At 32.0% G+C, this 25,255-nt stretch overlaps 2 protein-coding genes across 4 annotated transcripts in view; both read right to left on the bottom strand.

Moving 5' to 3' along the window:
• Window positions 1–1,145, bottom strand: part of alpha-Catr (alpha-catenin related) — a 185,717-nt gene extending 184,572 nt beyond the window's left edge. For both annotated transcript variants that reach the window (XM_088190162.1, XM_088190173.1), the window contains exon 1: window positions 989–1,145. In XM_088190162.1, the coding sequence (XP_088046288.1) occupies window positions 989–1,069 (81 nt within the window). In that variant the 5' untranslated portion in view covers window positions 1,070–1,145. The remainder of the gene's footprint in view (window positions 1–988) is intronic.
• A 6,414-nt stretch (window positions 1,146–7,559) lies between these two features.
• Window positions 7,560–25,255, bottom strand: part of LOC148238569 (myosin-IIIb-like) — a 48,459-nt gene continuing 30,763 nt past the window's right edge. Inside the window, exons 2-21 of one of the 2 annotated variants that reach the window (XM_088194758.1) lie at window positions 17,586–17,760; window positions 15,777–15,932; window positions 15,423–15,704; window positions 14,771–15,355; window positions 14,517–14,705; window positions 14,241–14,443; window positions 13,989–14,169; window positions 13,780–13,930; window positions 13,500–13,710; window positions 12,266–12,561; window positions 11,907–12,202; window positions 11,558–11,832; window positions 11,328–11,493; window positions 11,005–11,257; window positions 10,623–10,760; window positions 10,426–10,559; window positions 10,171–10,355; window positions 9,989–10,081; window positions 9,732–9,875; window positions 7,560–8,538 (exon numbers count right to left, since the gene is read on the bottom strand). In XM_088194758.1, coding sequence (XP_088050884.1) covers window positions 8,124–8,538; window positions 9,732–9,875; window positions 9,989–10,081; window positions 10,171–10,355; window positions 10,426–10,559; window positions 10,623–10,760; window positions 11,005–11,257; window positions 11,328–11,493; window positions 11,558–11,832; window positions 11,907–12,202; window positions 12,266–12,561; window positions 13,500–13,710; window positions 13,780–13,930; window positions 13,989–14,169; window positions 14,241–14,443; window positions 14,517–14,705; window positions 14,771–15,355; window positions 15,423–15,704; window positions 15,777–15,932; window positions 17,586–17,738 — 4,506 coding nt within the window. In that variant the 5' untranslated portion in view covers window positions 17,739–17,760 and the 3' untranslated portion in view covers window positions 7,560–8,123. The remainder of the gene's footprint in view (window positions 8,539–9,731; window positions 9,876–9,988; window positions 10,082–10,170; window positions 10,356–10,425; window positions 10,560–10,622; window positions 10,761–11,004; window positions 11,258–11,327; window positions 11,494–11,557; window positions 11,833–11,906; window positions 12,203–12,265; window positions 12,562–13,499; window positions 13,711–13,779; window positions 13,931–13,988; window positions 14,170–14,240; window positions 14,444–14,516; window positions 14,706–14,770; window positions 15,356–15,422; window positions 15,705–15,776; window positions 15,933–17,585; window positions 17,761–25,255) is intronic. The other variant, XM_088194769.1, reaches the window with a different exon arrangement.

The raw sequence follows: 25,255 nt of genomic DNA, 5'->3' as shown, positions 1-25,255 counted from the left end.
GTTTCGCAATGTGCAAATCGAGTTTCATAGACATTTTAGTGTAGTGTAGCATATAATTTCACTATCGCCTGTCAGTTTAATTATAGTTTTGATAATATAATGTATTTGCACTTCACTAGTGAAAATATAATTTCATTGAAACATTAATTTACACATCGCATATAAATAAATCATATGTAATTTTTACTCTCACCTGCCAGATAAATTATATATTTACTGGAATAAATGTATTCCAATATGATTTCACTGAAATGACATATGTTAACAAATATTTTCGGGATAGATTTGAGACTGTGTTTTTAGATTTTCTTTGAGAGATAACCCAATTTTATTTTATTTAGAATCGAGGACGTCATTTTATATTATTTTTTTTTTGGGGAGGGGCAAAATTATTATTTTTATATTATTATGATTCATAGTACCTATTTCATTAAATGACATGCATATTTCTGGCAAAATTTAAGGGGGGGGATGCTCCCCCCAACCCCCGTTAAATAACGTCCATGTCATTATTTATTATATAAATGGCGCTCAAGGACTGCTTTTGAACACGCCATTCTATTTTCCAACAACTGACACGCCTACAAACCAACACGTGTTCAGTGGAACGGCAAAATTGCGGTTATCCCGCGGGACGTTCTCAGTACGCAGCCGCCTTCCCGGAAGCGCAACAGTTTGCTGTCCTATCCCGCGGGAAATTCAAATAGAAAATAACATATAAATGGCATCTAAAAATAAAAATCAACCCTGTTGTCCGAAGAGACGTCCGTTTGACATGGCGCGGTCGGGATCAACCAAACAAACATTGAGGTTATGTCTATGAGCAGCGGTCAATTGTCAGCCATCTAACGTAATATTGTTTGAATTTTGTTTTAAAGCACCATGCGCGACCATGGCGTAATCGATTTGTGCAAATGGCTCATGGGCCACGATGCATATGGTGGATTTGACGTTTAGTTTGCAGACGGTTCTGAGTATGGGTGCTCACCTGCTTGACCAGAGGCAGCAGGGTCTGCTCGATGGACTTGGTCTTGATCTCGGGGAAGTCCTGCGAAGGGCCGGCCGCCATCTCAGCGCCGCGGGACGCCGACGCCCTCCGACATGGCCGACGCGAGCCGCCGGCCGCCGTTTGGCGGAAAACTGAAATTTTCCGGACGCCCACTCCCACTCTGCCGTACCGAAATATATATACGCACGACACAATCGTGTGTGTTTGACGCGAATCTAAATTTGATGAAATATCAAAGCGTGAATCTAATTTTGTTCGACGTTTTTATTATTTTTATGAAATAAGCTTTCGTAAGTTATGTTTCAATAATATTAGTATCTGACAAACAACATAAATGAAACGGTTATGTATTATGTTTATTGACAACATTCCTGAAATGATGCAGCCATGTTGTTTCGCTAAATAATGAACTCTCGATACCGCGTAAAATTCCAGCTGGAGTCCCACAGGGTAGTTTACTTGAGCTGTTCCGTTTTATTACATTTTATATACCTATGGTGGAAAAGTTTTTTGATAAAAGAACATTTTTAAAAGTTTTATCACGTACTATAATTATTGTTTTCATAATCATCAAAGCAAAATTGGTGTAATGTGGAATAATGGTAAGCCCAGTGAGGAAAAAATAAAGAATAACTATTTGCTTCCCATAGTCAGTACATGAAGTAGCTCGATTAAAACAACATTTGAACTAAGATATGCAACAATAGGATATCTATTGTTTATGACATTAACTCTAAAATAATTCATAATAAATGTAAAACATACATATCTTTAATATTTCTCCAACCTATTTTTAAAATATTATAAATATAGCATTTCTAAGTTTTGCTAATATTATTTTAATTTATTCCTAAATTAAATCTAAAAAGTATTTTAATTTCTTTAAAAATGTTCTAATTTATTTTGAAAACTGAATACTGATTAAGAAAAATTTGAGTGGTATTTTTTTTAAATATGTTTATCTAAATAATATAAATAATTTTACAAACATTCTATTTATATAATATATACTATGCTTATAACTTGATAAAAAAATAAAATACATAATAAAGCATTGGTGATTGTAATTTGGAGAAAAATCTAAAAATCATTCACAATTTAAGCAAAAGAAAAGAAAAACATAAAAAAACACCCAATAAATTAGGTAATAATTTCAGTACATTTTACTGAAGATCTGGAACCATTAATATATTGTCCTTAGCCACTTAAGCATATGTGATTGTATTTAAATATAGGCTTGTTTTTATCGTAATCAGAGATACACAAGAATATTAGATTAGTGCGGGTATTTTTATATTTTTTGGTATAAAAATGAGTGTTCCTTAATTGTTGGTATTTTTATATGCATTTTTTTAAGATTAGTATAAAAATGTGTATCATATATTTTTAATGACTTGTAATTTAGAAAAAAATAGTATTATTAGTGTAACTTAAAAATTGCGCAAACGAAAATTCCACATAGCAAAAATTCTGAAAATTGGCAAATATATTTTACTTTTAATTCCAACTGCTTTATATTTATTTCTATTTTTAAGAAAATATTTTTGAAATTATAGAAAATATAAGTGTACCAATGTAAATTACTAATATAATTGTGAAATATTTAAATATATAAATCATATAAACATATATTATATATACAGACGTTATTTAATTTTTTATGTATATTTACTTATTTTTAAATATATTATACATATATGTGTACATTGATTAACTATAATCAGAATTTTCATTTTCGCAATAATTACCGAATCGTTAACGTGGGTCATGGTTAGAATAAATGTTATAGATTAAAATTTTATTTTTTTATAGTTAGCGCAGGTCTAAGTACCACAATTGCGGCAAGCTTTTTAGTGCAAAGTTCCAAAATATATTAAAGTTAAGCTTAGAGATATTTTTATATTTTTTGCGAGATTTTTTTATGATGTTTTCTGATGTGAATAACAGTGTTTTTTAATTGTTGATATTTAAAAGTTAAAATGCATTTTTAATATTAGTATAAAAAGGTGTATTATAAATTTTTTTTTTTAAGCTCTGTTTTGAATGACTTGTAATTGAAAAAAGTTAGTATTACTGTTATTACTCCACATCAAAAATGCATATTCTAAAATGGGTCTAATTAATTGTTTATAGATATAAATTTTATCTCTTTCTATTAAATATCGGTCTAAGGACCGCAATGGCGGCAAACCTTTTAGAGCGAGGTTCCAAAATATATTTATTAAATTTAAGCTTGGAATCCATGTGTAAGCCTAGGTATTTAACGCTTTTTTCGTTTTACGTATGATAAGAGGTGACAAAGTTTGTTTAATTATTGTGAAAATAATTGCCTCTGTTTTAATTTTCCACATCTCAAATATTTATTAAATATTTTAAAAGATTCATATTCGCGATTAGTTTAAGAACGTTAGCAATTGTTAAAATATCTGTGTTGTTAGTATACATAAATAAATGCGTATTTATTATTTTTGGTATATCGTTCATGTACAAGATAAAGATACACTGCCCGAGCAAACTTCCCTGAGTAGCTGCAGATGGAATTTTACGCGATATCGAGTGTTCATTATTTAATGAAACAACATAGCTATAATTCTTAGATAATAGCGAAAGGTTTTCATTCCATACTGCGTCGAAAGCTTTTTCTATACCCAACATTAAAATACCCGTACTCTTGTTGTTGTGTTTGTTAATAATTTTGTCTCTCAAAGATTCTTTTAAACGTAAAATAATTATTTTTTCAAATATAGTAAGTGATTTATCAAATGGTTGGGAAATATCAAAAAGATAGTCAGCCGATATAGATGTTGGTTAAGTAATAAATGCAAATTACAGGAATATGTAATAATCTAATCTGTCGATTCCATGACTTTTTCTCTTTTCAAGTTACTAAAGACATTTAATTTTTAGTCGTTAGATAAGTGATATAAGTCTCTGACTATATATGTCCTGAAAGAGCTAAGTACGAAGTCGATATGAACCTTGATTAATAAATAATTTTGTAAGAATCGGAATTAGTGATAATTATTTGACATCGATCATCACATATTAGATTTACCTGCACCTAGATTTTTCTAATCTCACTGATGATTATCGTTATGATTAATTAAAATCGAGCTAGGTTTTATCTATTAGGTATTTAAAATTTTCGAATAATGAGATATTTCAGCTCTTAGAGAATTTTTATTGTATTAAATAAACACTGAAGATGATGCATTATATATGTAAAACTTATTATTTTTCACCCATTCGTGATTTTAAGGTTGTGTGTACTTATTATTATTTTTTTAAGAAAAAGGAAGACAAGATTTAAAGTAGCAAATTATTTTCCTAAATGTATTTCTTGTGATGAGATGTTGATGCAATGTTCGATGATTTTGTTTTTAGGCGTGTCTTTTATTTTTCTTCATTAGCGTGTTTCAGATGTAAGCGGAGCACAATTGTCCGCCACCCTTCATCTTCATCATCGATATACCATATTAACAGATTTGCGTCGGTTTACTCTACTGCGACTGCTACTCGGGACTTCCTAGGTAGTAGATCCGACCTAGCCTTAATCTGCACATTGTACTGAAACGAAAGCCCGATTCAGTAGGAGTTCTATTTGCCAATGGGCTAAATCTTACATAGCTACTGAACGTTTCTATTCACGTTTTTGATTATAAGAAGGTAAGTATATAATGAAATACAAGTCCAAATATGAAATAAAATATTTTTTACTTAAGATAAATTACTTCAGGTGAGTACTAAGCTGACGATATATAACTTTGTAATTTTCATTTCAACGAACTTTTTGTGTTGTTTGTTTACAAACTCCGATTGCTTCACTGAATGAATAAAAATAGCGTTTCGCCCACCAGTAATTGTAAGATATACACGTAAAAAATTCAGTTGTAAGACTTTCACTGATAAAAAATACGCTAATTCGCGTCATGGCAAGCGAGCAAGATAAAATAAAACTTCGGGAAGTGGCGATTTTGCCTTCCTTTCAGCATGTATAATTGTATACGTTTATTTAATATACTAGTATCTTACTTGTGCAAAAATCAATGGTAAATACATAAAAGTAGTATCAATTATATGAAAGTTTTTCAGTATTTATTACCACAATCGATAATATTATACAATCCTAAAAAAAATATAGAGTGCTTTAAGTTTATTTAATATAACTCTCAAACAAATTGCATTGCTGAATAACAGATGGAATATGTTTAATCAGTAAATAAATAATATGTTAACCCTATAAATTCTAAAAGCAATTTTAGATGGAAGGCAAATATTGTAGTATAATATTATTATAGCATAAATGTTTTTTCATCAAAAATAAGATCAAAATGTGGTTTTGTTTAATGAATCTGTGTGAAAATTAAATAGGTGAGACGTCAATTTATTTGCACCAATCTTACCATACTAAAATATACGATAAGTTATTTAATTTATATTGAAATATTTATACTTCGTCCTCTTATTCTGTTTTATCTTTCGTTTAGAACTCCAACTCGAAATAATATAAAAAATATTGAGAAAATTGTGGATTTGTCTCAGTTCTAATTATTTTCAACGCTATGATTTCTGACAATATATTTTAACTAAATGAAATGAATAATGAGTTTATTCTAGGTACGCGAAGCGCGAAATATCGCTATCTGACACTCACAACACCTGAAGTAGGAGGTCGGTTTAGCTTTAGTATGTGCATTGTACTAAAGCTTTAGCTTTAGCTTTAGCCCAATAAAGTAAATGTCGTAATTTATCACAGGTTGTAGTATTTTATTAGAGATACTAAAAAGTATTAAATCAAAAACATAGGCCTGAGGAAAAATATTTAAAACTGATTTTTATGAAATTCTAAAGTGCTGATTCTAAAAATGACATCTACTTTTTTCTATCACGTTAGATTATTTCACAGAACGATAATAAGAGATTAAAAAATGATTTTTAAAGATATTTGTATTAAAGTTGAAACTAAAATCACACCTAAAACAAATATTTAATATACCAAAAATATTTATGTATTGTACATAAAAACCGTTTCAATGTACTTTTGATTTCATTAAATTTAAAAATTAGAAGTATGATTTGTGAAAAAACTGAAGATGAACGATTTTTTTTATTATTTTGTGGGGGATATTATTCTTGAAACTCAAGTTAATGACTGTGACCAAAATAAAAACGCTAGAAAAAAAGGTTTCTCATAAATAACACGCAAGGATTCTCCGATGCATTGAATGAATATTTCTTTGTAATGAGACGGTCACGGGAAACAATATATCACCGGAAAACAAAAAGCACCACAAGCTCACAACATTCCACAATTCCATGTCTATGAAGCAAATGTCACTTTCTAAAGGCGTATACATATTTCGTTGTTCTAAGAAGCGAGTGCAACAATTGACTGTATGATCGCGTCATGGACACTCACATCCTGGAAGGGACTCCACCATACGAGCACCGCAACAAAGAGGGATCAACCTCTGTTATATTGTCGCTGCCACACATCTTTCACTGACTCCATCCATCCGCCAGCTTCTCCACCACAGCCAATCATAGTTTGTCGCAGTATGTAAATTTAACAAGTAAAATTCTCACTAGTTTCCACCTGCTTCTTAATGGCTACGAAGTCACACTCTAAAAGGTTAGAATCACGATATTTTCAATATTCAGCACCTGAATAACTATATAAAGCACTATTTATATTTAAGACAACTTTCATATCGCAAGCCTGTGTAATTATTGGTTTAATTTTCAATAATTGTGGCATCATAACAAATATTAACCATTTAAACGTATTACAATTACCAATTATTTTAAAACCAATATTTTTTTATATATCCACACGTAAAAATTATTTTAACCTTGAAAAATACACTTGACCAGCTGATCGATACTGTGCGAAATATTGTCAAACTTAATAGAAAAAAACTATCATTGTTTCTTAAATTTTTTTTCTATCAACATTTTAATTTATTTGTAAAACTTGAAAATGTAAGCTGTTGTTAGATTTTATCTAACAAGAAGGTATGTGTAATATTCAGCGCTCGCAAGCATTGCATATGGTAACACTGGGCGTTGACAGTTACTCGTTTGACAGATGATACGACTAAATCGAATCGACCCAGTTTTTGAACGTGGAATTTCGATTTGAGATATGATCTCCTTACTTTTAGTATATTCAACATAGGTAAATATGTATTGAGATACACAAAATGCTGTTTACCAACATTTCGAAAAACAAAATGTTGGGATACTCCAAAATGCAACCACTTGTAAATTATTCAAAAAAATAATAATCATGTATATAAACAAAACTTTATATTAGCTAAAGGGGTAGACTAATATTCCAAGATTTTAACATCGCCAAAATCATAAGCTATAGCATATTTGCTGCAAATTTAATTTCAAATGCTTTTATCTGTCAAAGCACAATTTTCTCAGAGATGGAACATTTTGGTTGTCCCAAACTCCTACTTTTTAATTTAATTTATTATATGTTATAACTAGTCAAAGTATATGTTATTTACTAAAATGTATTTTTTTTTAAGAAATAAACTTATTTTATACTTTTAAATATATTTTATTATCATTATCCTTTATAATTCATGTTAACATTCATTAAAAATCATTGGCACATTATCACATGACAATAATTACATATAACAATACATAAAACGTCTTAGCAAGAGAATGAAAGATTAAAATTAAATTAAAAAAAAACAATAATAATCAATAAAGAGAAATTTTACTGAATGTAACAATAATACTAAAAAGATTTATATGTTGGAATGTTGAAAAATACAATAATTATGCATATTTGTACTTCAATATCAATTTGTAATGTTAAACAAGAATTGTTCTAACAAAACTAGTACAGGTTTACACAACTCTAAATGTTACTAATGTAACTAATAATATATTAAGATAATTATATGTTAATTAAAAGAGACAAACTAATACAATATAAAACTAAGTAATCTTTGGCAAATTTATGGTATCTCACTATATCAAAAAAAAAAAAAACTAGAGATAATTTATAAAATATATGAAGATCATAACATATTATATGATTATTTTATAACAATATTATTTATTTAAATTCGAATCTGATGGCTCAATAATATTATGCTTTAACATTATTCGGACGCCGTTTATTGTAGACGATATGCGGAAGAGCAGATTTGCCATCAAGTTCAATACTTTGATTATCATTCCATGGTAACTGAGAATTAGGCACCGGTCGTCCTTTTCGCTTTCTCAAACTCTCCGTGGGACCTCTGGTTGGCCTTAGCATCTGGCGGAAATTGAACGGTCCGTCTATGTCGTTTTTGTCGTCTAAACGTTTGTTTGAATTGTCAAAACATTGCTCTGGTATAGATCGATCTTTATGAGGAGAAACTCGGATTGGCTTTGGTTTGTTTTGTAAGTATGATAAATCAAACATGTTCTTTTTCAGTTCAGGTTTGCGTTCAATGTTCTTGTTGTTGTTTAGAATATCTTCTTTCCATCCGAACCCGCATAGTTGATCTATCTTACCACTGGAAATAAAATTATACAATTTATATATCTGATAAATATGTAAGTATTATCATACCAACGTAAATCAAAAAGTAAATTTGGCTACTCAATAAGAATTTTAGGCATGTGAGATGTTTACATAATTCTTCTTCTAATCTGTTTCAGTTTGTATCGAAATCCTTTTAAGTATCTACAATGATGAGGTCTCTATTTCTCATTGAATTATATTTGTACACATTTACACCTAAAATTTTTATCTAATATATGTTGCAAATTTAATTAATAAACTGATTTACAACCTTCTGTGTATTGACTGATGTGAGATACTAATTAATACCTTGTTGTACATAATATATATATATATATAGCTCAAAACTGTATATAATGAGCGGACATGTAAAAATTAGATATAAATTTAATGAACCTCTGTTGTTTGTCTCTTCTTTTTGCGACGACTTTACTTAGGTGAAGATTAGCAAGACTGCTAAATATAAACTATGCTGATAGGCATTATAAGTGCTGGTTGCAAAAAGTTGCATCGGGGCCGGTGCCGTGACACCTTCGATGATATTGGCGTATTAGTAAGCTTGCATATGAATCAACAGTTTGAGTGTTGTATTGATTCGATGTAGAGATATCTGGAAAGCTAAGTCAGCTGTACTTCATCATGTTCCTGTGGCTCTGCGAAGTTCAGTAGACCGGATTGAACCAATAAATTGTCAGTTTTCATGACTATTCTCCGAATTTATAAATAGCTTTCTTATTATTTACACCTTTGTTGCATCTTAAACAACAAAAACTATTTTATCTTATTTTTTTAAATATGCTGTTTTGACTATTTTATTATCTTGTTTCTTCTTAGTCCCGTCACTAATGTATTGCTTCTTTGATTTCACATGGAAATTAATTAATTGTAACAGTACATTATTAATTTTTGACTTAACAAAAAGTAACCGACATATTTTCTACACAACTGAACTTTACTTTTTGATTTACACTCATATTTCATAGCACTCCTATTATATTGATTACACTTTTCAGAAAGTCTAAGTACTATAAAAATTACCTATTTTCCTAAACGAATCATCTGGCAGCTAATAAAAGTAAAATATAAAGCTTAAAATTATATTTATAATAATAATCTAATTATAACCTACATATTAAAAAAAATGATTCTGATTGATATAATATGGTAATTTAACCTAAAATTTACCTTACTAACTTTCCTCTGGCTCGCGCCGAACCATTATAAGCTGCTGCATTAGGCAAAACACTATGCCACTGAGAAGAGAGTTGCTTATCAGCCAGTGGATTCATATTAGACACTTCAAGGGGTCGATTCTCACTTGCAGCAAATCTTATTTTGAAAGACATAAAAAATTATTCATTTGATAATAATAATAATTATAAACATTTATCGCAATATTAAAAAAGAATCGCAATCACATCGACCAATGTTTTATAAGTCACCTGTCATGATGCAATTGATTCTCTTTCTGTACTAACGGTTCATCCCAAGATGACCAAACATTATCGGTCTCGTCATCAAACTCGGGTGAAGGACTATTTAGTGATTTGCGTCCATTTAAAGCAGCGTTAAATGAGAATGCATTACTAAATAAACATGTTTTAATATAATATAATTTATTTACCTAGACACAGGTTGAAGTTCATTATATATATTTTCTGGTAACTTTTGGGCTCGTCCTATAGCTGTCATAATACTAAATCCTAATGGAGTAACATAATCGTTAGGTAACGGTTGTAGCTCGTCTAGAACAATACCGGGCTTGTTTCTTCTCATGATCTTGTGAGCTTCTTGATTGGCGTTGTGTATCTTTTAAATATACATTTCAATATATAAAATACTTATAAAAAGATAAAACAAAATTAGTACGAACAAATACTTTTTTAGCAAATATTGCAACTTGCGATAGACGATCGCTGTTCGGTGGTTGAGGTGAAGGTCTTTTGTGATTTCTAACTTGTCGATCTTTGAGTCTATCGCTCCACTTGCGACGCACTGTATAACCTCTGAAATCTTTAATACAAGATTATAAATTGTACTAATGGTTTACATTTAAACTCATTCTGTTATACTAACGGCTTTGGATTATCACGGCAGCTTTGTTTGTGTTTAAGTTTTCTTTTTCGTTACGGTCTGACTGCATCATATCTTGCGAAGACAGTTTCTTCAGCAATTTGACTTTCATGAGAGCTGCTTTACCTTTGGCATCGATTACTATAATTAAACCCAAAAACACAACTTAGCGAATTATTAAAAATATAAGTGTAGAAGATTTTCTCTATGTAAATTAAAGGTTTATTATATGGTGAGAAAAGCAGATTTGTGATACAAATGGGTAACATTATGTTTCAGCCCACAGTTCACTAGACTAGCAGCATCACATATATTACATGTATATGTGGCAATATAATAACGATTATTGTACAAACTATCTATTTATCATGTTATAGAATCTTACTTTGCTTTTGTTGTATATTTTTCTGCATCCTTCTGTTATTTTCTATATCAATCAAACGCTGTCTCTCCATTTCTTTCTCTCTTTCTTTGGCTAAAAACTTTTGCCTTTCACTGATTTTTCTTCTAGTCAGCCAACCTCTGATGTGCTTCTGAAGTGTAACAACACTTCTAGACATTTCCCATTTTATTCTTCTATAACGCGTACGAGCCATCCATCTTCTAACACAAGCTTGTACGAGAATTATTTTCTTAATCTAAAAACATAAAAATCCATTTAAAACATAATGTTTATTAATAATATACAATTTCACTATAAATTTTTACTTGTTCTTCATATATTTTGGCTAAAAATTCTACATGATAATATTTTAGGAACACTTTAGTCTTTCCTAAAGCCCAACCGTCCATCTTTAGTCTTAGCAATAAAAGTCTACACGTATTTCTATCTGGATCGACTTTTTCATCATAACTAAACGCTAAAAAGCTATACCTACAAAACAATTGTATTATTAAAAATACGTATTTCAGTTTTAATAGATTATTTAGCAACAAACCTTTTCAAAAATTCGGCAAATGTCAATCTATGAGAGAATCCATTTTGTCGTATTCTAATAGTCTCTAAAACACCCGTATATCTCAATTGCTTTAATATTTTTGCGTTATCGAACATTTTCGGAGATCTAGAATCATTTGGTTTTAGACATCTGACAAATTGGGGCGTTCCTGATACCATCTTTTGTAAGAGATCCATCAGTGAGTATCGGAAATATGTCGCTACCGTTTGTTGCGCTCTAGATTGAGAAGCCAAACCTCTGCTATTATACTTTTCCTGCAAACAAGATTATTCTTAAATGCTCGTATTAAACAAAGGTTGGGTTGTATCTGATGTTATAAGAATTATACCTTAGAATCGCTCTTCGAGCTAGGCGTGCTAGATTTTTGAGAGCCGTTGTTATTCTGCAAAGCCGAGTATAAATTCCCAGTTTTTGTGATGGGACATTGGAACAAGAATCTGACTATATCGAATTGACTCTGCCTCATTAACTGGATCACTTCATGGGGCAAGAAATTGCGATTCTTCTCCAGAAATCCGCTGGCTTGATATACGACTCTACCGGCGAAATGATGAATGGCAAAACATACGGCGTCAGATTTAGGACGAACATAATATTTACTTTTTATGTTGTTATGAAACTTTTCTATAAAATCACATAAAAATATTAATCTTATCATTATTATTATATATTTATAATAAACATTACCTATTAATGAGCGATCATTGGAACGCAAGAATCTACTCTCTTCGTCCAACAATGCTAAAAGACCCATCGGTCTCGATAGAAGCATATCTAAAACTGGACGATTATCAGAAAACTCTACTAAATCGACAGGAACGCCTTCAACCATATATTCTTGCTGCTCCCAAGTGAATATGTGTTGATTGAAATAGTATTGTATCTGTTCATTTGCAACGTTTATGCACAGTTGCTCAAATGAATTACAAATGAAGTTTTCAAAGCCAAAGATGTCTAGCAGACCAATCGATAGTTGTTCCGAACTAAAATAAATGATATTACTATCTAATATATATATTGAAATTAAACTCATTTGCGAAATAGAAGTGTAAGTCTATTCAAGATTTAATTTTCTTTCAAAGTCACAACGTTCGATTCTTAATTTTTTGGTAAATTGTATTATATATTATTCAGAGTAAAGTGAGGCAAAAAAACGCACTTATGTTTTAATCCACGCCAGTTACAATTTTCATGCTAGAGATTATTGTGGGATCTGTGCTATGTTGAACTGCTTCTCGCAACCAGATAAAATACTGCTTTTCAGAAAAAATAGAAAAAAAACCTAAAAAAAAATAAAAAAAAAACTCCATCTAAATCTACGAAATTTTGTTTTCAAGAACCCCCTTCCCTCCACTGGATATTAGGAAAATTATAGTTTAGTCTTTTTCGAAAAAATTCGCGCAGGGCCGAACTGAGGGGCGGTCGCCAAGGGCACTAGCCCAAAAAATATCATAGAGAAGGCCTACACTCCCAGGCTCAATGCCAGAGCTTTGCCCTTGGCTTGGCCTGTCGCTCGGGCCTCTCCATTGACTGGTTAGATCCATACAGAAGGGACCTCTCATAGAGAAAGTAATCTCCATCGGCACCCTCTGATATTGCAACCATTAGAGTTTGATCCACGGAAAGAGTCAACCGGGAGCCAGAGGCACTATGTCCTTAAGAGGATTGATGATGTCAGAACACACTTTACTGATGCGTTCCTAGATACCGTGTCCTTGATATGTTTTTGAATTTAATCTGATCTAATTTCATCTGACAGTAATTCGTCATGTCAACTTGCAGAGTGACCTAACGTTCATGCGAATAATTATATCCATATTATGTATATTTACCTCACTCTACTATATTTCAATAGCTAAAAAACATTTTTACTTTCACACCTCTTTTACGCATGAGAGTTAAATTAAAATGTATATAATACCAATGTGGTCTATTGAATGACAGAAGAGAATTAATCTGATTAACAATCCAATCAAAGAGTCGAGAATATAGTCCTCTAGCCATGGCATCACGAGCTGCACCGGATTCGGTCAACGTATTGTATCTTCTTATAGTTTCACCTCTTGTTACGACACTACTGCACGTTAAGCATTCTTTCAGTTCGTTTATCTCCACTCCAAGTAAATTGCACACTAAGTTTGTTAATTGTAATAATAATTATTTTAAATTAAATAAATATAATAATAACATAAAATACAAACCTCTATGTAACGGTGTAACGTCTATAACTTTAGATTTATTATCAGTATTATCTTGTGAGACAACTTCACCAAATTCTATATCACCAAGATGCAATATGGCTGCTAACATTCGATACATGGTATCAACTTCATCGTTTTGGAAACCGATCAGCTACAATATAGAAATAATTAATAATTTTAAAACTTATTATCATATTAATTAAACTTACCTTAAAAGATTCGTTTAATTGATTCCATTTGATTACATTTGAGTCAATGTATGCAGGCGATAAAGCTCTAAGATATCTATGTTTGTATTGTAAATTTCTATCTAGATAAAAATTGGAAGCTTTTCCGCTGCTTAGAAGTCCGTCGTAAAGATAGTAGAATAAATGGAAATTACTCTCTCCGCTATTATTATATGATATATTATTTTGTGTTATTTGTTAAAAATAAATTTATTAAAGCATTGTTGAACGTACACTGCTTGATGTACGACTCTTGATTGTTCCAATAAATATACTGATATCCTCGCTCCTGTGACTTTACCGCCTCTCGTCATTGTGAGATCAAGATACTTACCAAAACGTGAACTATTTGCATTTATGCCTGTTCTAGCATTGCCGAAAGCTTCCATGATTGGATTCACTTGGAGTATTCTTTCTTCTAAGTTTCTATTTGGTGCCTAAATAAATGTTCATAAAATATTAGTAAGCACATTATCATTTCATGAATGAAAAGATAGCTAAAAATCTTACTTTAGCTAAATAAACCAGTTGCTTTAGAAGTAAATTGGCACTTTCAGTTTTTCCTGCACCACTTTCACCTGATATGACAATAGCTTGGTGTCGTCTCTGATGAAGCAAAGCTTGATGAGCTGCATCGGCTGCTGCGAATATATGCGGAGGATTATCCGATCTACATGCACAACTATATCTTTGCTGCTCCTAAAAAAAATGAAATCAATAAACAATACAACAGCTATAATCGCATTCATATAAATCAATCATACTTCAACTCTATATATTCCCAGATCACAAAAAGGATTCACTGCTACAAGTATATCGCCAATGTAAGTATAAATCTGATTTTGATTGTATCTAGTCAATAGCTGTTCTACGATCGATTCTTCAGTCAGAACATCCAACGCCGCTAGATCATCCATATACATCTTTTCCGGTCTAGCTTTCCGATTCGATTTCAATTTTCCTCTTTTAGTCGTAGCCTCTGGTTTGCTGCACACTCTTCCTTCTGCTCTTTGCCTCGATATTTCAGATTGGAGTTCCTTTTTAACTTTACTTTCATATTGAAACACAGAAGTTAATAATGGATGCTGTCTCAATTCTCTGGCGAATGGTCTTTGATCTAAATCTTTGACTAAACACTCAGATATGAAATCTACTAATAGAGATGAATGCATCTCAGGTCTAGATAGTGACGGCGGTGGATTTCTTGGTATTTGGAAGAGTGCTCTCATTGGATGTAAATCGCTGAGCGGTGGATCTCCTTCGGCTAGTTCAATTGCAGTTATTCCGATAGACCATACATCACATCTTGCATCGTAGGAATGATCTAATTGTTGTTCACATGCAATAACCTGGAATAAATTATAAATATAATCATCGAGTTTTAAGAAGATTGTTTCTCTATAAAATTCATCATACTTCTGGCGCCATCCAGTATGGTGTTCCCACAGATGTGTTTCTCCGAGCCATCGTAGCTGCCAAATGAGAGGAGACACCGAAATCAACGAGTTTGATACCTGCACCTTCCGTGAGCAATATATTATGGCCTTTGACATCCCTATGCATACAGTGATTGCTGTGTAAGTATATCAAGCCTTCTATGGTTTCCCTTAAAATGTAGGCAATTTGCTCATCGGAGAGTCTCTCCCCTCGGTTGCGAAGCCCTTGCACCAAATCGGTAACGGAACCGCCTGTGCACAGCTGGAATTGTATATATATATATATAATATTATATGATTTTTTTAAATTTATATTGCTTATACTAAAACTCACTTCCATGACAAACCAAAGTTGATCATCTTCAGCCGTCCGTCCTCTTTTTAAAAATAAGCCATGAAACGTCGGTAGGTTTTGATGATGTGATAGATCTCTGAATACTAAAAATTCTTCTTCAATTTCTTCTATATTTTCAGGGATGTTTTCTAAGATCTATAATAATAAAAATATTTCAATATTTATGTATATATTATGGCGACTATTCGACACGCCAAATGTTACAACGCTGCTTCTTGGAATTAGATAAGGATGCCTCATATTTTTCGAGTTAGATTTTTAATACGGTTGTGGTTAAAACCGTGGGTCAGAATTTATATTAAAGTGTCAAAATAATTGTTTTTATATTTCCATTTTAAAAATAAGTATTATGTAGTAGTATGAAGAAACCACAAGAAATAGTAAAATGTAATATTTATGTGGTTAAGTACTGACGTGTGTGTTCTGGCTCTGTCAAAAGTGTATTTTGGCTGAAACTATTTATAAAATGGAGGAAGACTAACGTCTCTTCCAGTTCTCGATTCAGGGCGGAACGAAACTCTTAGTTTTTATCTAATACAAATCTTATCAAAATCTTTGACCAGTAAAGCAGAATCTCAATTAGTAAATTTGACAATGTCGTCATTCTTTAGACTACGCTATTCGGGGATTCTTGACCTGCTTCGGCGGAGGTATTTATTTTTTATTAAAATTGCCCATAATAACAGATTTGTCTAATGTGTCATGATTGCGCAGCAACGCTTGTTTTTGTCCACTCGGGTATGCATAGTTGTTCTTGCTTTTTTTCAAACATATTTATTTATTTTATTAAATATTCCATTGTAACTTGACAGGCGTAAGCCCAATGCGTTACAATGGGGTAAATTTGTACCAACTGAGTAAGTCAATAAAATATAATGAATACTTACAAGTAAGTATTAACCACCAGACTGAAAGTCTGGAAATCAGTGTCATCTATATTAATAATTAAAAATTATTACGTGTAATATAATTTATAACCAGGGCCGGCCCTAGGTTATTTGGCGCCCCAGGCAAAAACTAAATTTGCGCCCCCCTCCCCCTAGTAATACTTTAATAACTCATTACATGAGCTCAAAAATATAATTCAAATTAAAGTAATTTAATATTATATTTGACACCATACTATTTTTTGAGATTGTGGGTATTTAAGAATTTGTAGTTTTATTTTCGTCGCAATTTTTTGCTCGTGAAATAATCTAAAGAGTGCACAGTAGTGTATACAAAAAATAATATCAGATTATATTCTTTAACAATATTGATAATTTTAAGTGAATATTGCGCCTTTATTTGGTATCACGGCGCCCCACAAGATCTAGCGCCCCAGGCGATCGCCTGTACTGCCTGCCCTCGGGCCGGCCCTGTTTATAACCAATAGATTTTACTGCAGCCGGGGCCAACTTTTTAATAATAACATATTTTTTTAAATAAAATTTAAGTGCCGCTGCCGGGGCTCGAACCCGTAACCTCAGAGTTATTAATCTGAGAGGTTACGGATTACGCTATTCCGTCCTTAATATATATGTGAATTGTGAATACCTCTGATTTTTAGAAAATTAATAGGACACAAATCCATCAGTTTTATAAGCATTTAAGCGAGTCTTTCGCAACTAATTTCGACGCAACAATTATGAGTGATCCCGACAAAAATAAGTTTTACTTATTTTCTAACCGAATATGTTTTAAGTAGGAACCGGCAATTTAAATCAGGTCTGATAAACAGATAAACTTGTATTTTTTCTAGTAATGTTAAACAAATGAATTTTTTTAATATCTTTCATCACAACAAACCTTTATGGCAACTCTTCGTTTCGATTTCTTATCCCTCGCCGAATAGACTTCTCCGTATGTGCCCTCCCCTATGAGATTTTCGAGGGTAAACCTTTCCGACGGGTCGGCCAACTTGTCCAACTCCACATGTTGAGACAGTCCATGGTAAGCCATCGCTTTAGCGTCGAGTAGTCATCTGAAACAACGCAAATGAGCACTGAATTAAAAATCTAATCAAACTTTACAGATTCATCAAACGGCTGATAGGATCAAAATAAGTAGCCGTTGACCAGAAAACATGTGGGACGTGTTCGCATATCGTAATAGGATTATTTAATAAATGTATGTGACACACAGGAATGGTATGTCAAAGCGAGGAAGCCATGTGTAAGCTTGGTATTTATTAAATTCTGGTTTAAAATTTAAAGTCAAGGACATAAACATAATTATATGATCGAGCTGTTTTCTTTGATTATTCATTAAAAACTTGCATCTAAAATCTAAAAATAGTATTATTTATTATAAATCTATTGGTATTATTAAATCATTTTTTATGGGTTATTGTTAAGAGTCTTTGCTACCAGTTTTTCAAAACCATTGACAGTTTTCAAAAGAGATTCATAAAATAAGAATTATTATTTAATATCGGAAAAAATATGGAGCTAACTACAATAAAATATATATTTAGTTATATGAATGGAAATGATAAGAAAATCTATGATCTGCTAAAAAAATATAGTTAAGAATATCATCAAGTCAATATCAAATAAATTTAAATTTTATCGCTAAATTAATAAAATGGTATAAAATTAGTAAAAATCAGCAATGTCAATGCTCCTAGTTGCATATAATGAGATCTAGTTCTAATTGGAGGTAATTTGAATAATGCGATATGGACGCTATAAATATTTGTTTTAATATGCACGCCTGTCTCGATAATTAAGTCACTAAACCGGTAACTTGTGATAAAACCGACTAATTAATGTTAATTTGGGCGGAAGACTTATCCGCATGCAAATCGCTACAGAAAAAAATAATGACAGCCTGTCAGAGAAAAATATTAACTCGGAATCTTTGACCGATTTCTCTAGGCATCAGCTGTTTTAATTAATTAAGAAAACAACAACATTTTTTCAAGCCTGATATGTAAATTATATATAAAATGTTCGTAACCCTTTTTAACTTTCATCTCAATTTCTTTTAATATTATGTAGGATGAAGGAATGAATTCATTTTAACAACAAATTTTCCGCTTTCATTAGCAGTGATAGTATCTGCTATTTTTGTATGCAATTTAGCTTTTATTTATTTTCGATGATTCATGTTTCTTACTAGCAGAGTTTTGAAAAATCTGAAGAAAGAAAATTAAAAAATCTTCACGAAATTCCTCAATAAAATATACTTCTTTAGAACCTCACGACTGGCTGCAGCAGACATTTATTTCTTTACCAAAAAATGTTAGTAGTGGTTATTATTTTTATGATAATATTTATTATATATTTTTTGTGAACTGTTTGAGGTCGGAACGTACACTTTTTATGTGATAGGTTTACGTGGGTGCGTTGTCATAGACTTCTTTGAAGCGGGCTTAACTTTGGATTCCGTCGTCAAGTTGGACCGAGGAGGGGGGGTGCGAAGAGAGAAGCAGCTGCTTCCGCTATCTTTGCTGGTCTCTTGGTTTAAGTTCATACGAACCTAGTGAGTTCAGTTGGGGATGTGAGGCCGGGAGACCATCAGTACTAATCGTGACCGGGAACCCGACCGCAGTAGTTAATCGTAGCGGCTTAGGTCAAGAACAAAGGTAAGGTGATTTTCCTCATTTTCGTCATTTTGTCCTTTGAAGCATCTTCACGAAATTCCTCAATAAAATATTTTTCTGTAGAACGTCACGACTGGCTGCGAGACATTTATTTCTTTAGCAAAAAAATGTTAGTTCGTGGTTATTTTTTTAGGACAATACTTGCTATTTATTTTTTTGTGAATTGATTGAGATCGGAACGTACACTTTTTATGATAGGTTTACGTGAAGTTTTCCGTGAGTTTGCTGTCGTATACTCCAGGGTTGAACTTTGGATTCCGGCGTCGAGTTGGACCGGGGAGGAAGTGTGAAGAGAGAAGCGGCTGCTTCTGCTATCTTTGCTGGTCTAAAGTTGGATTAGCGTCCTCTTGGTTTAAGTTCATACGAGCCTAGTGAGTCCAGTTGGAGAACAAGTTTTTCGCCTCTAGCATAGATTGTGATGCCGGGAGACTATCAGTACTAATCGTGACCGGGAACCCGGCCGCAGTCGTCGATCGTGACGGCTTAGGCAAGGAACAAAGATAATGTGATCAGATGTCCTCCTTTGAGGAGGATCTTCTTTATAAAAAATGTCCTCCTTTGTCGTATTTTTGTCCTCATTTTGTCGTTCTTTGTCTTCTTTGAAAAATTCCAAGCAAAAATGTTTTTTGAGCTCCCGTAGAATTTTTTTCTTTTTACAGAATTTTTGTAAATGATCTTAAAACAAAATTTTCGAAATGGTTTTTCAATTTTTATCATTACTTGGCCTCCCCGAACAAAAATTTCTTAGGTTGCTTTAATATTTTTAGTGTCCTCCTTTAATATTTTCAAAATCTGGTCACCTTAAAAATGTAAAAGCATTTAATTGACGTACAGCCGACTAGCTAAGCTTACAGAATGTTAAAGTTACTGGTTGCTTATGAGCCAAAGATTTCAGGGAAGTCAGTAGGCAGTTACCTAGGAGCGGTAAATAAACACAAAATATTCTTATCACACGAATTGATGATAGTTTACAATATATTACATTAAATGACATGCATTTCTCTGGGCAAATTCAAAGAGAGAGGCAATTGCCCCACCTGCTCCTCCCCACTAGATGAGAATTTACGTCAAAAGCAAGAAAATCGTGCCGTCGCAGTGGCAATATTAATATTAAGACTCTTTCTAACAATATTACAACTTAAATAAGTTAGAATTGAATGAAGCATTTCTAAACCTAGTTTTGACCAATAGCGCAAAAAACAATTATTTCTTCTCAGAAGTCAAAAATCCACGTCAAAATCAATAAAATCTTGCCCTCGCCGTGGTAGTGGGTACGATCGATAATCTAGCGTTCATACGAATTTTATAATATTATTACAAATAAAATGAGGAATATATAAACCGAATTTTGACCAATAGGAGGGCGCAAAAAAACAATTGTTCCTTCTCAGAAGTCAAAAATCCACGGCAAAAGCAATCTTGCCCTCATCGTGGTAGTGGGTACGCTCGATAATCTAGCGTTCATACGAATTTTATAATAATATTACAAATAAAATACGATTTTATTGCTTTTGCCGTGGATTTTTGACTTCTGAGAAGTGATAATTGTTTTTGCGCCCTTCTATTGACCAAAATTTAGTTTGAATATACTTTAATCATCTCTTTTTTATAAGAAGTCCATAGTAAGGATAGCTATCATATTTTTTAAACATAGTGTAACATAAAAATGCATAATATGTGAGATGCGACATATGTCTGTACTTCTTTTTCCGCTTATTTTCCCTTGAGAGAAATATTTTGGACTTGACCTAATGAAAGTTCTAAAACTATAATTATTATTTATAGAACTTGTATTTTTTTACTTTTTCCGAAGTTACAAAGAAGCTGGATTCAAATTAATGAAAATTTATAAAAAGTTACACATTTTTGCAAATGTAAGAAAAAAACGCAAAGACCTTTATAGAAAATGTTTTGTTCTGCCCCTTTCGGTGGAACGGTCGATTACAAAAAGGTGGCGAATTTGAAATAGATTTTTGTTGACCGCTATAGCAGATGGCATTTTTGACAAATACCTTTCATATTTTTGATTGAAAAAACTTTTTTTGTATTTTTTTGACATTTACTGTCTTTGTATATCACATGCCGAAACTTGTAATGTCACTGGTGTTTATGATTTAATAGCATGATTCAGATTCTCACACCTGTAAATTTGGCTGTGGAGACCTGCCGATTTAATCCCTCCATAAGGTAGTACAATTATTGCATATAAAAGTGCTTCAATTGATATACCTGACAGTGTATTATATTAATTGGTATGTGTGCAGTGAATTTAGACTTCACATACGTTGCTATGAATAATTTAAATTTAGTAAAGGCCTAGATACACAAGAATTATTCTTCTGCACGCAGACGCTACTTTAGATACGTCATGAAGTTTGCAAGATTTTGAGAAAGCATTCGTCAAAATCTCCAATGACTGAATTCTCTATATAAAAGAACGCGATCAATATTTTTTTCAACCGACAAACAGAGATAGATACCGTGTATACATGATCTGATCTCCAAATTATGAGCTTCATTTCACCTCAAAAATAAGAAAATATGGATCGGAAGAAAGAATGTCTTTGGTCCGAAACATAAGCTTTGACTGAAAAAAAAATGTTGTGCAACAAAGGACAAGGAGGGATACTTAGAACTAATGAAGAAAGAGGTCGCCATCGTCTGGAATTCGACATGATATCAAAAGAATAAGAAGTTTCTTAGCAAGTGTAGACAATACATAAGTTACGTCAAGAATGCTTTAATCTCAAATCATTAGTAGTGATCTTAAGAGACCCAAAAACTGACTTCACTTGTCAAAGCATCAACGCGTCCTCGACTTTATATTTACTCCAGAAAAACAATGTTATATATAAACTTCTTATAACAACAAAGGTTAAGGACACCTGGCAACTCATAACCAACCAAGCAGCACTACAATTTTTAAAAAATTACGCAAATTTACGAAGCCTTTCGGCGAGCATGTGTAATATGACGCGACGCGGGTAATGTGGAAATAAATGACTTTGAACGGGGATTAAATTCGCCATCCCGTTTTGACGAACGCGATTTTATCTGTCCCAAACGACAGATTGACGACCAAATAATTGCTCGGAACTCAACCTTTGCTTGGCTCTGAGCTATTCTGAGAGGCATTACGGTTCCGGTTTCGGATTGTTCCGGTCGAAAAGCAACTGCGACCTGAGTATCAAATTTTGTGACATTGATCCATTTTTGGTATCGGATTATCGAATCACATAATATGACAGGCAATAATTTAGACATCATATTAAAATTTCCAGAAAAAACATATATTGAATGATTTTATATTTAGCTTATTTACATAATATGTAACAAATCGAATCAAAAGTAGCATAGTTATTCCTTGAGCGACAATGTCGCAAAATGGATTAAGCACAAGAACAATGAGTAAAAAATCTTCATATTTTGAAATGAGTAGAACACTGCATCAATTTATTTGTATATTGTTATATAATTTTAAAGACATACTTAGCGTGTCCTGCAAAATTTCATTCATGATCTTAAGCAAACTGGCATTTTAACTGTTTGAATAAATTAATTTTATAGTATCGAAAATATATTTTAGAAACATAGATTTATGTATAAAATTTAGTGACAAAATTTATCTGTAGATTTTTACAAAATAAAACTGCAGGCACTAAACGCTATCAATATTTTTGTAAGTCTATTAAAAAGCATTACAAAAAATATGCTACATGATTAAATAGCTAGCTTAAATTTTATTTTTAATAGTTTTGCAAGGTTTCAATAGTTACAAAGCTTTTGTAAAGTAGTATTACTTTTTATATTAGCTTGTCTCAATCATTTTTTTTGAAATTAAAAATTGTTTAATTCTGATTTTTTTTCTCGTAGTCCGTTAGCGTTCCAAGATAATATTTTTAGTTGCTTACGGCTCGGATTTAAATTATAGTTAACATTTGTTTACATTTAATGCAAAAATAAGCTGTATTTGTCACTGCATTTCAATTATATTTTTATTTTTACTTACTGTTGTAATTAATTGATCGGTTGAGCATATAAGAGTACAGCATTTTGAATTATTTTGTTTAATGGCTGGATGACTTTGAATTTATATAGTACAACGTAATCTGATTACTCCTCTTTATCATTTGAAACTTTCATCAAAACTTTCTGCATCATTCACAAATACATTCATAGTAACTGTCACAGGCTTTGGTGGACCAGCAACATAGTTTTCGTCGATCTACAGTCACAAAACTTTCATGTCTCTTGAACGTTGCGACAAATTCTTCCGATGTGATTTGACAAAGTTTGTCGTAAAATTTTTGAACTCGGTTTTTAGAATGGTCTGGTTGGCTTTTTCTTGAGCTATGTAAACTATGGTGCTCGAACAAGTATTTCACTTGTTTTGGTGTATTGTATGGATCCATTGTGGTCCTCTGCTCTTACCTCTCTATTAATGACATACATACAGTAATTGATAACTAATATTTATTATACGCTGAAACTAGGGATTCTGTGTCGAGACAACCCGGGAATTTATTCCCGAGAATTCAAAGATTTTTTGCTGTCTCGAGTCCCGGGAATTTAAAAATTAATAACCCGGGACTACAGACTTTCCGAAGTGCAATTTCACAAAAATATGTAAAGAGCGAATTTGATGTCGAGCTTAATTTATGTCTCGATATGAAGACAAGGTGGAATTCCTTATTACCCATGATCTCGAGATTTTAAAAGTTACGAAATTGCATTAGAAAATCATTAATTGATCTTGGCATCGGCCAAATTTGGAATGAATCGAACATTCACGTATTGGAAAATATTTGTGAAGTACTCATTCTTATAAAACTGGCAGTTGAAGCTTTAAGTCGTCGAGATGCCACTTTATTAACTTCCGAAATTATTGTTAATTTTCTTTTAAAAAAAATATTTGAAATCAACACAACTCTGTCACACGAACCACCAAAATATTTCAACGACTAGAAATAAAAAATTCAACTTAAAAAGGAGTTTCAGATATTAGACTCAACTATCAAGCGAATTCCGAATCTAGAGCTTTTATTCAAATCATTGCTTACAATTAAGCCAACATCTACAGAAAGTGAGAGAGTTTTTTCTACATCTGGAATATTTGCCACAAAAACCAGGAACAGGCTATGTGATTCATCATTAAACGTCTTAGTGTTTTTAAAAACATATTTTTCCTTACAAAAGTAAAGGTTTTAACTTAATATTGATATAAATATTTCGATTAAAAAAATTGTAATAAATTAAATTTTAATAAATATCGAATAAAGTGTTTTTAAATTGTTTCAATAAATTTTCACCTATCGTACTTATAACACACAAATAATATAAGTTAATAATAATAAATTAATTTAAGTTAATAATAATAAGTTAATTTTTTACCATAATTTTTTTTCATGATTATACGAAAAATAATCAAAGTCTCGAGTCCCGGGAATTCCCGGGACTTTAAAAATTTGGGTTTCGAGTCCCGGGAATCGAAAAAACCCGAGACTTCAGAATCCCTAGCTGAAACGTTATTTCGTATTATCCTTGAATATTGCTTCTGTCTGGAATCCCAGCAAAGTAAGTCCTTGTTGATAAAGAGGATTCAGATGAACGTTTTCAAATTTCTTCCCAAATAGGAGTAGTTGTATCCAAGTGCATTTTTTCTATTATATAAACGTTGGGATATTTTTTTCTTGAAGTAGCGTTTATTTAATGTTGCTAAGGGGTGGTCGACAGTTTTTAGTTGCGGGCTTCCCAGAAAGTCGCGATTTCGTCCATTTTTCTTAATCGTTGCGGCCACGACATCAGCGCTCATGAACGCTCTCTTTACGCGAGCCATCGTCTAGCTTCTTAACAAGCATAACAACCACAAAAA

This window comes from Plectrocnemia conspersa, unplaced genomic scaffold (assembly GCF_051122295.1).
Source record: "Plectrocnemia conspersa isolate PC_06_02 unplaced genomic scaffold, ASM5112229v1 ptg000001l, whole genome shotgun sequence".
Lineage (NCBI taxonomy): Eukaryota > Metazoa > Arthropoda > Insecta > Trichoptera > Polycentropodidae > Plectrocnemia > Plectrocnemia conspersa.
Note: the sequence above shows the minus strand (reverse complement) of the source record. Positions and strands in the feature narration are given on the sequence as shown.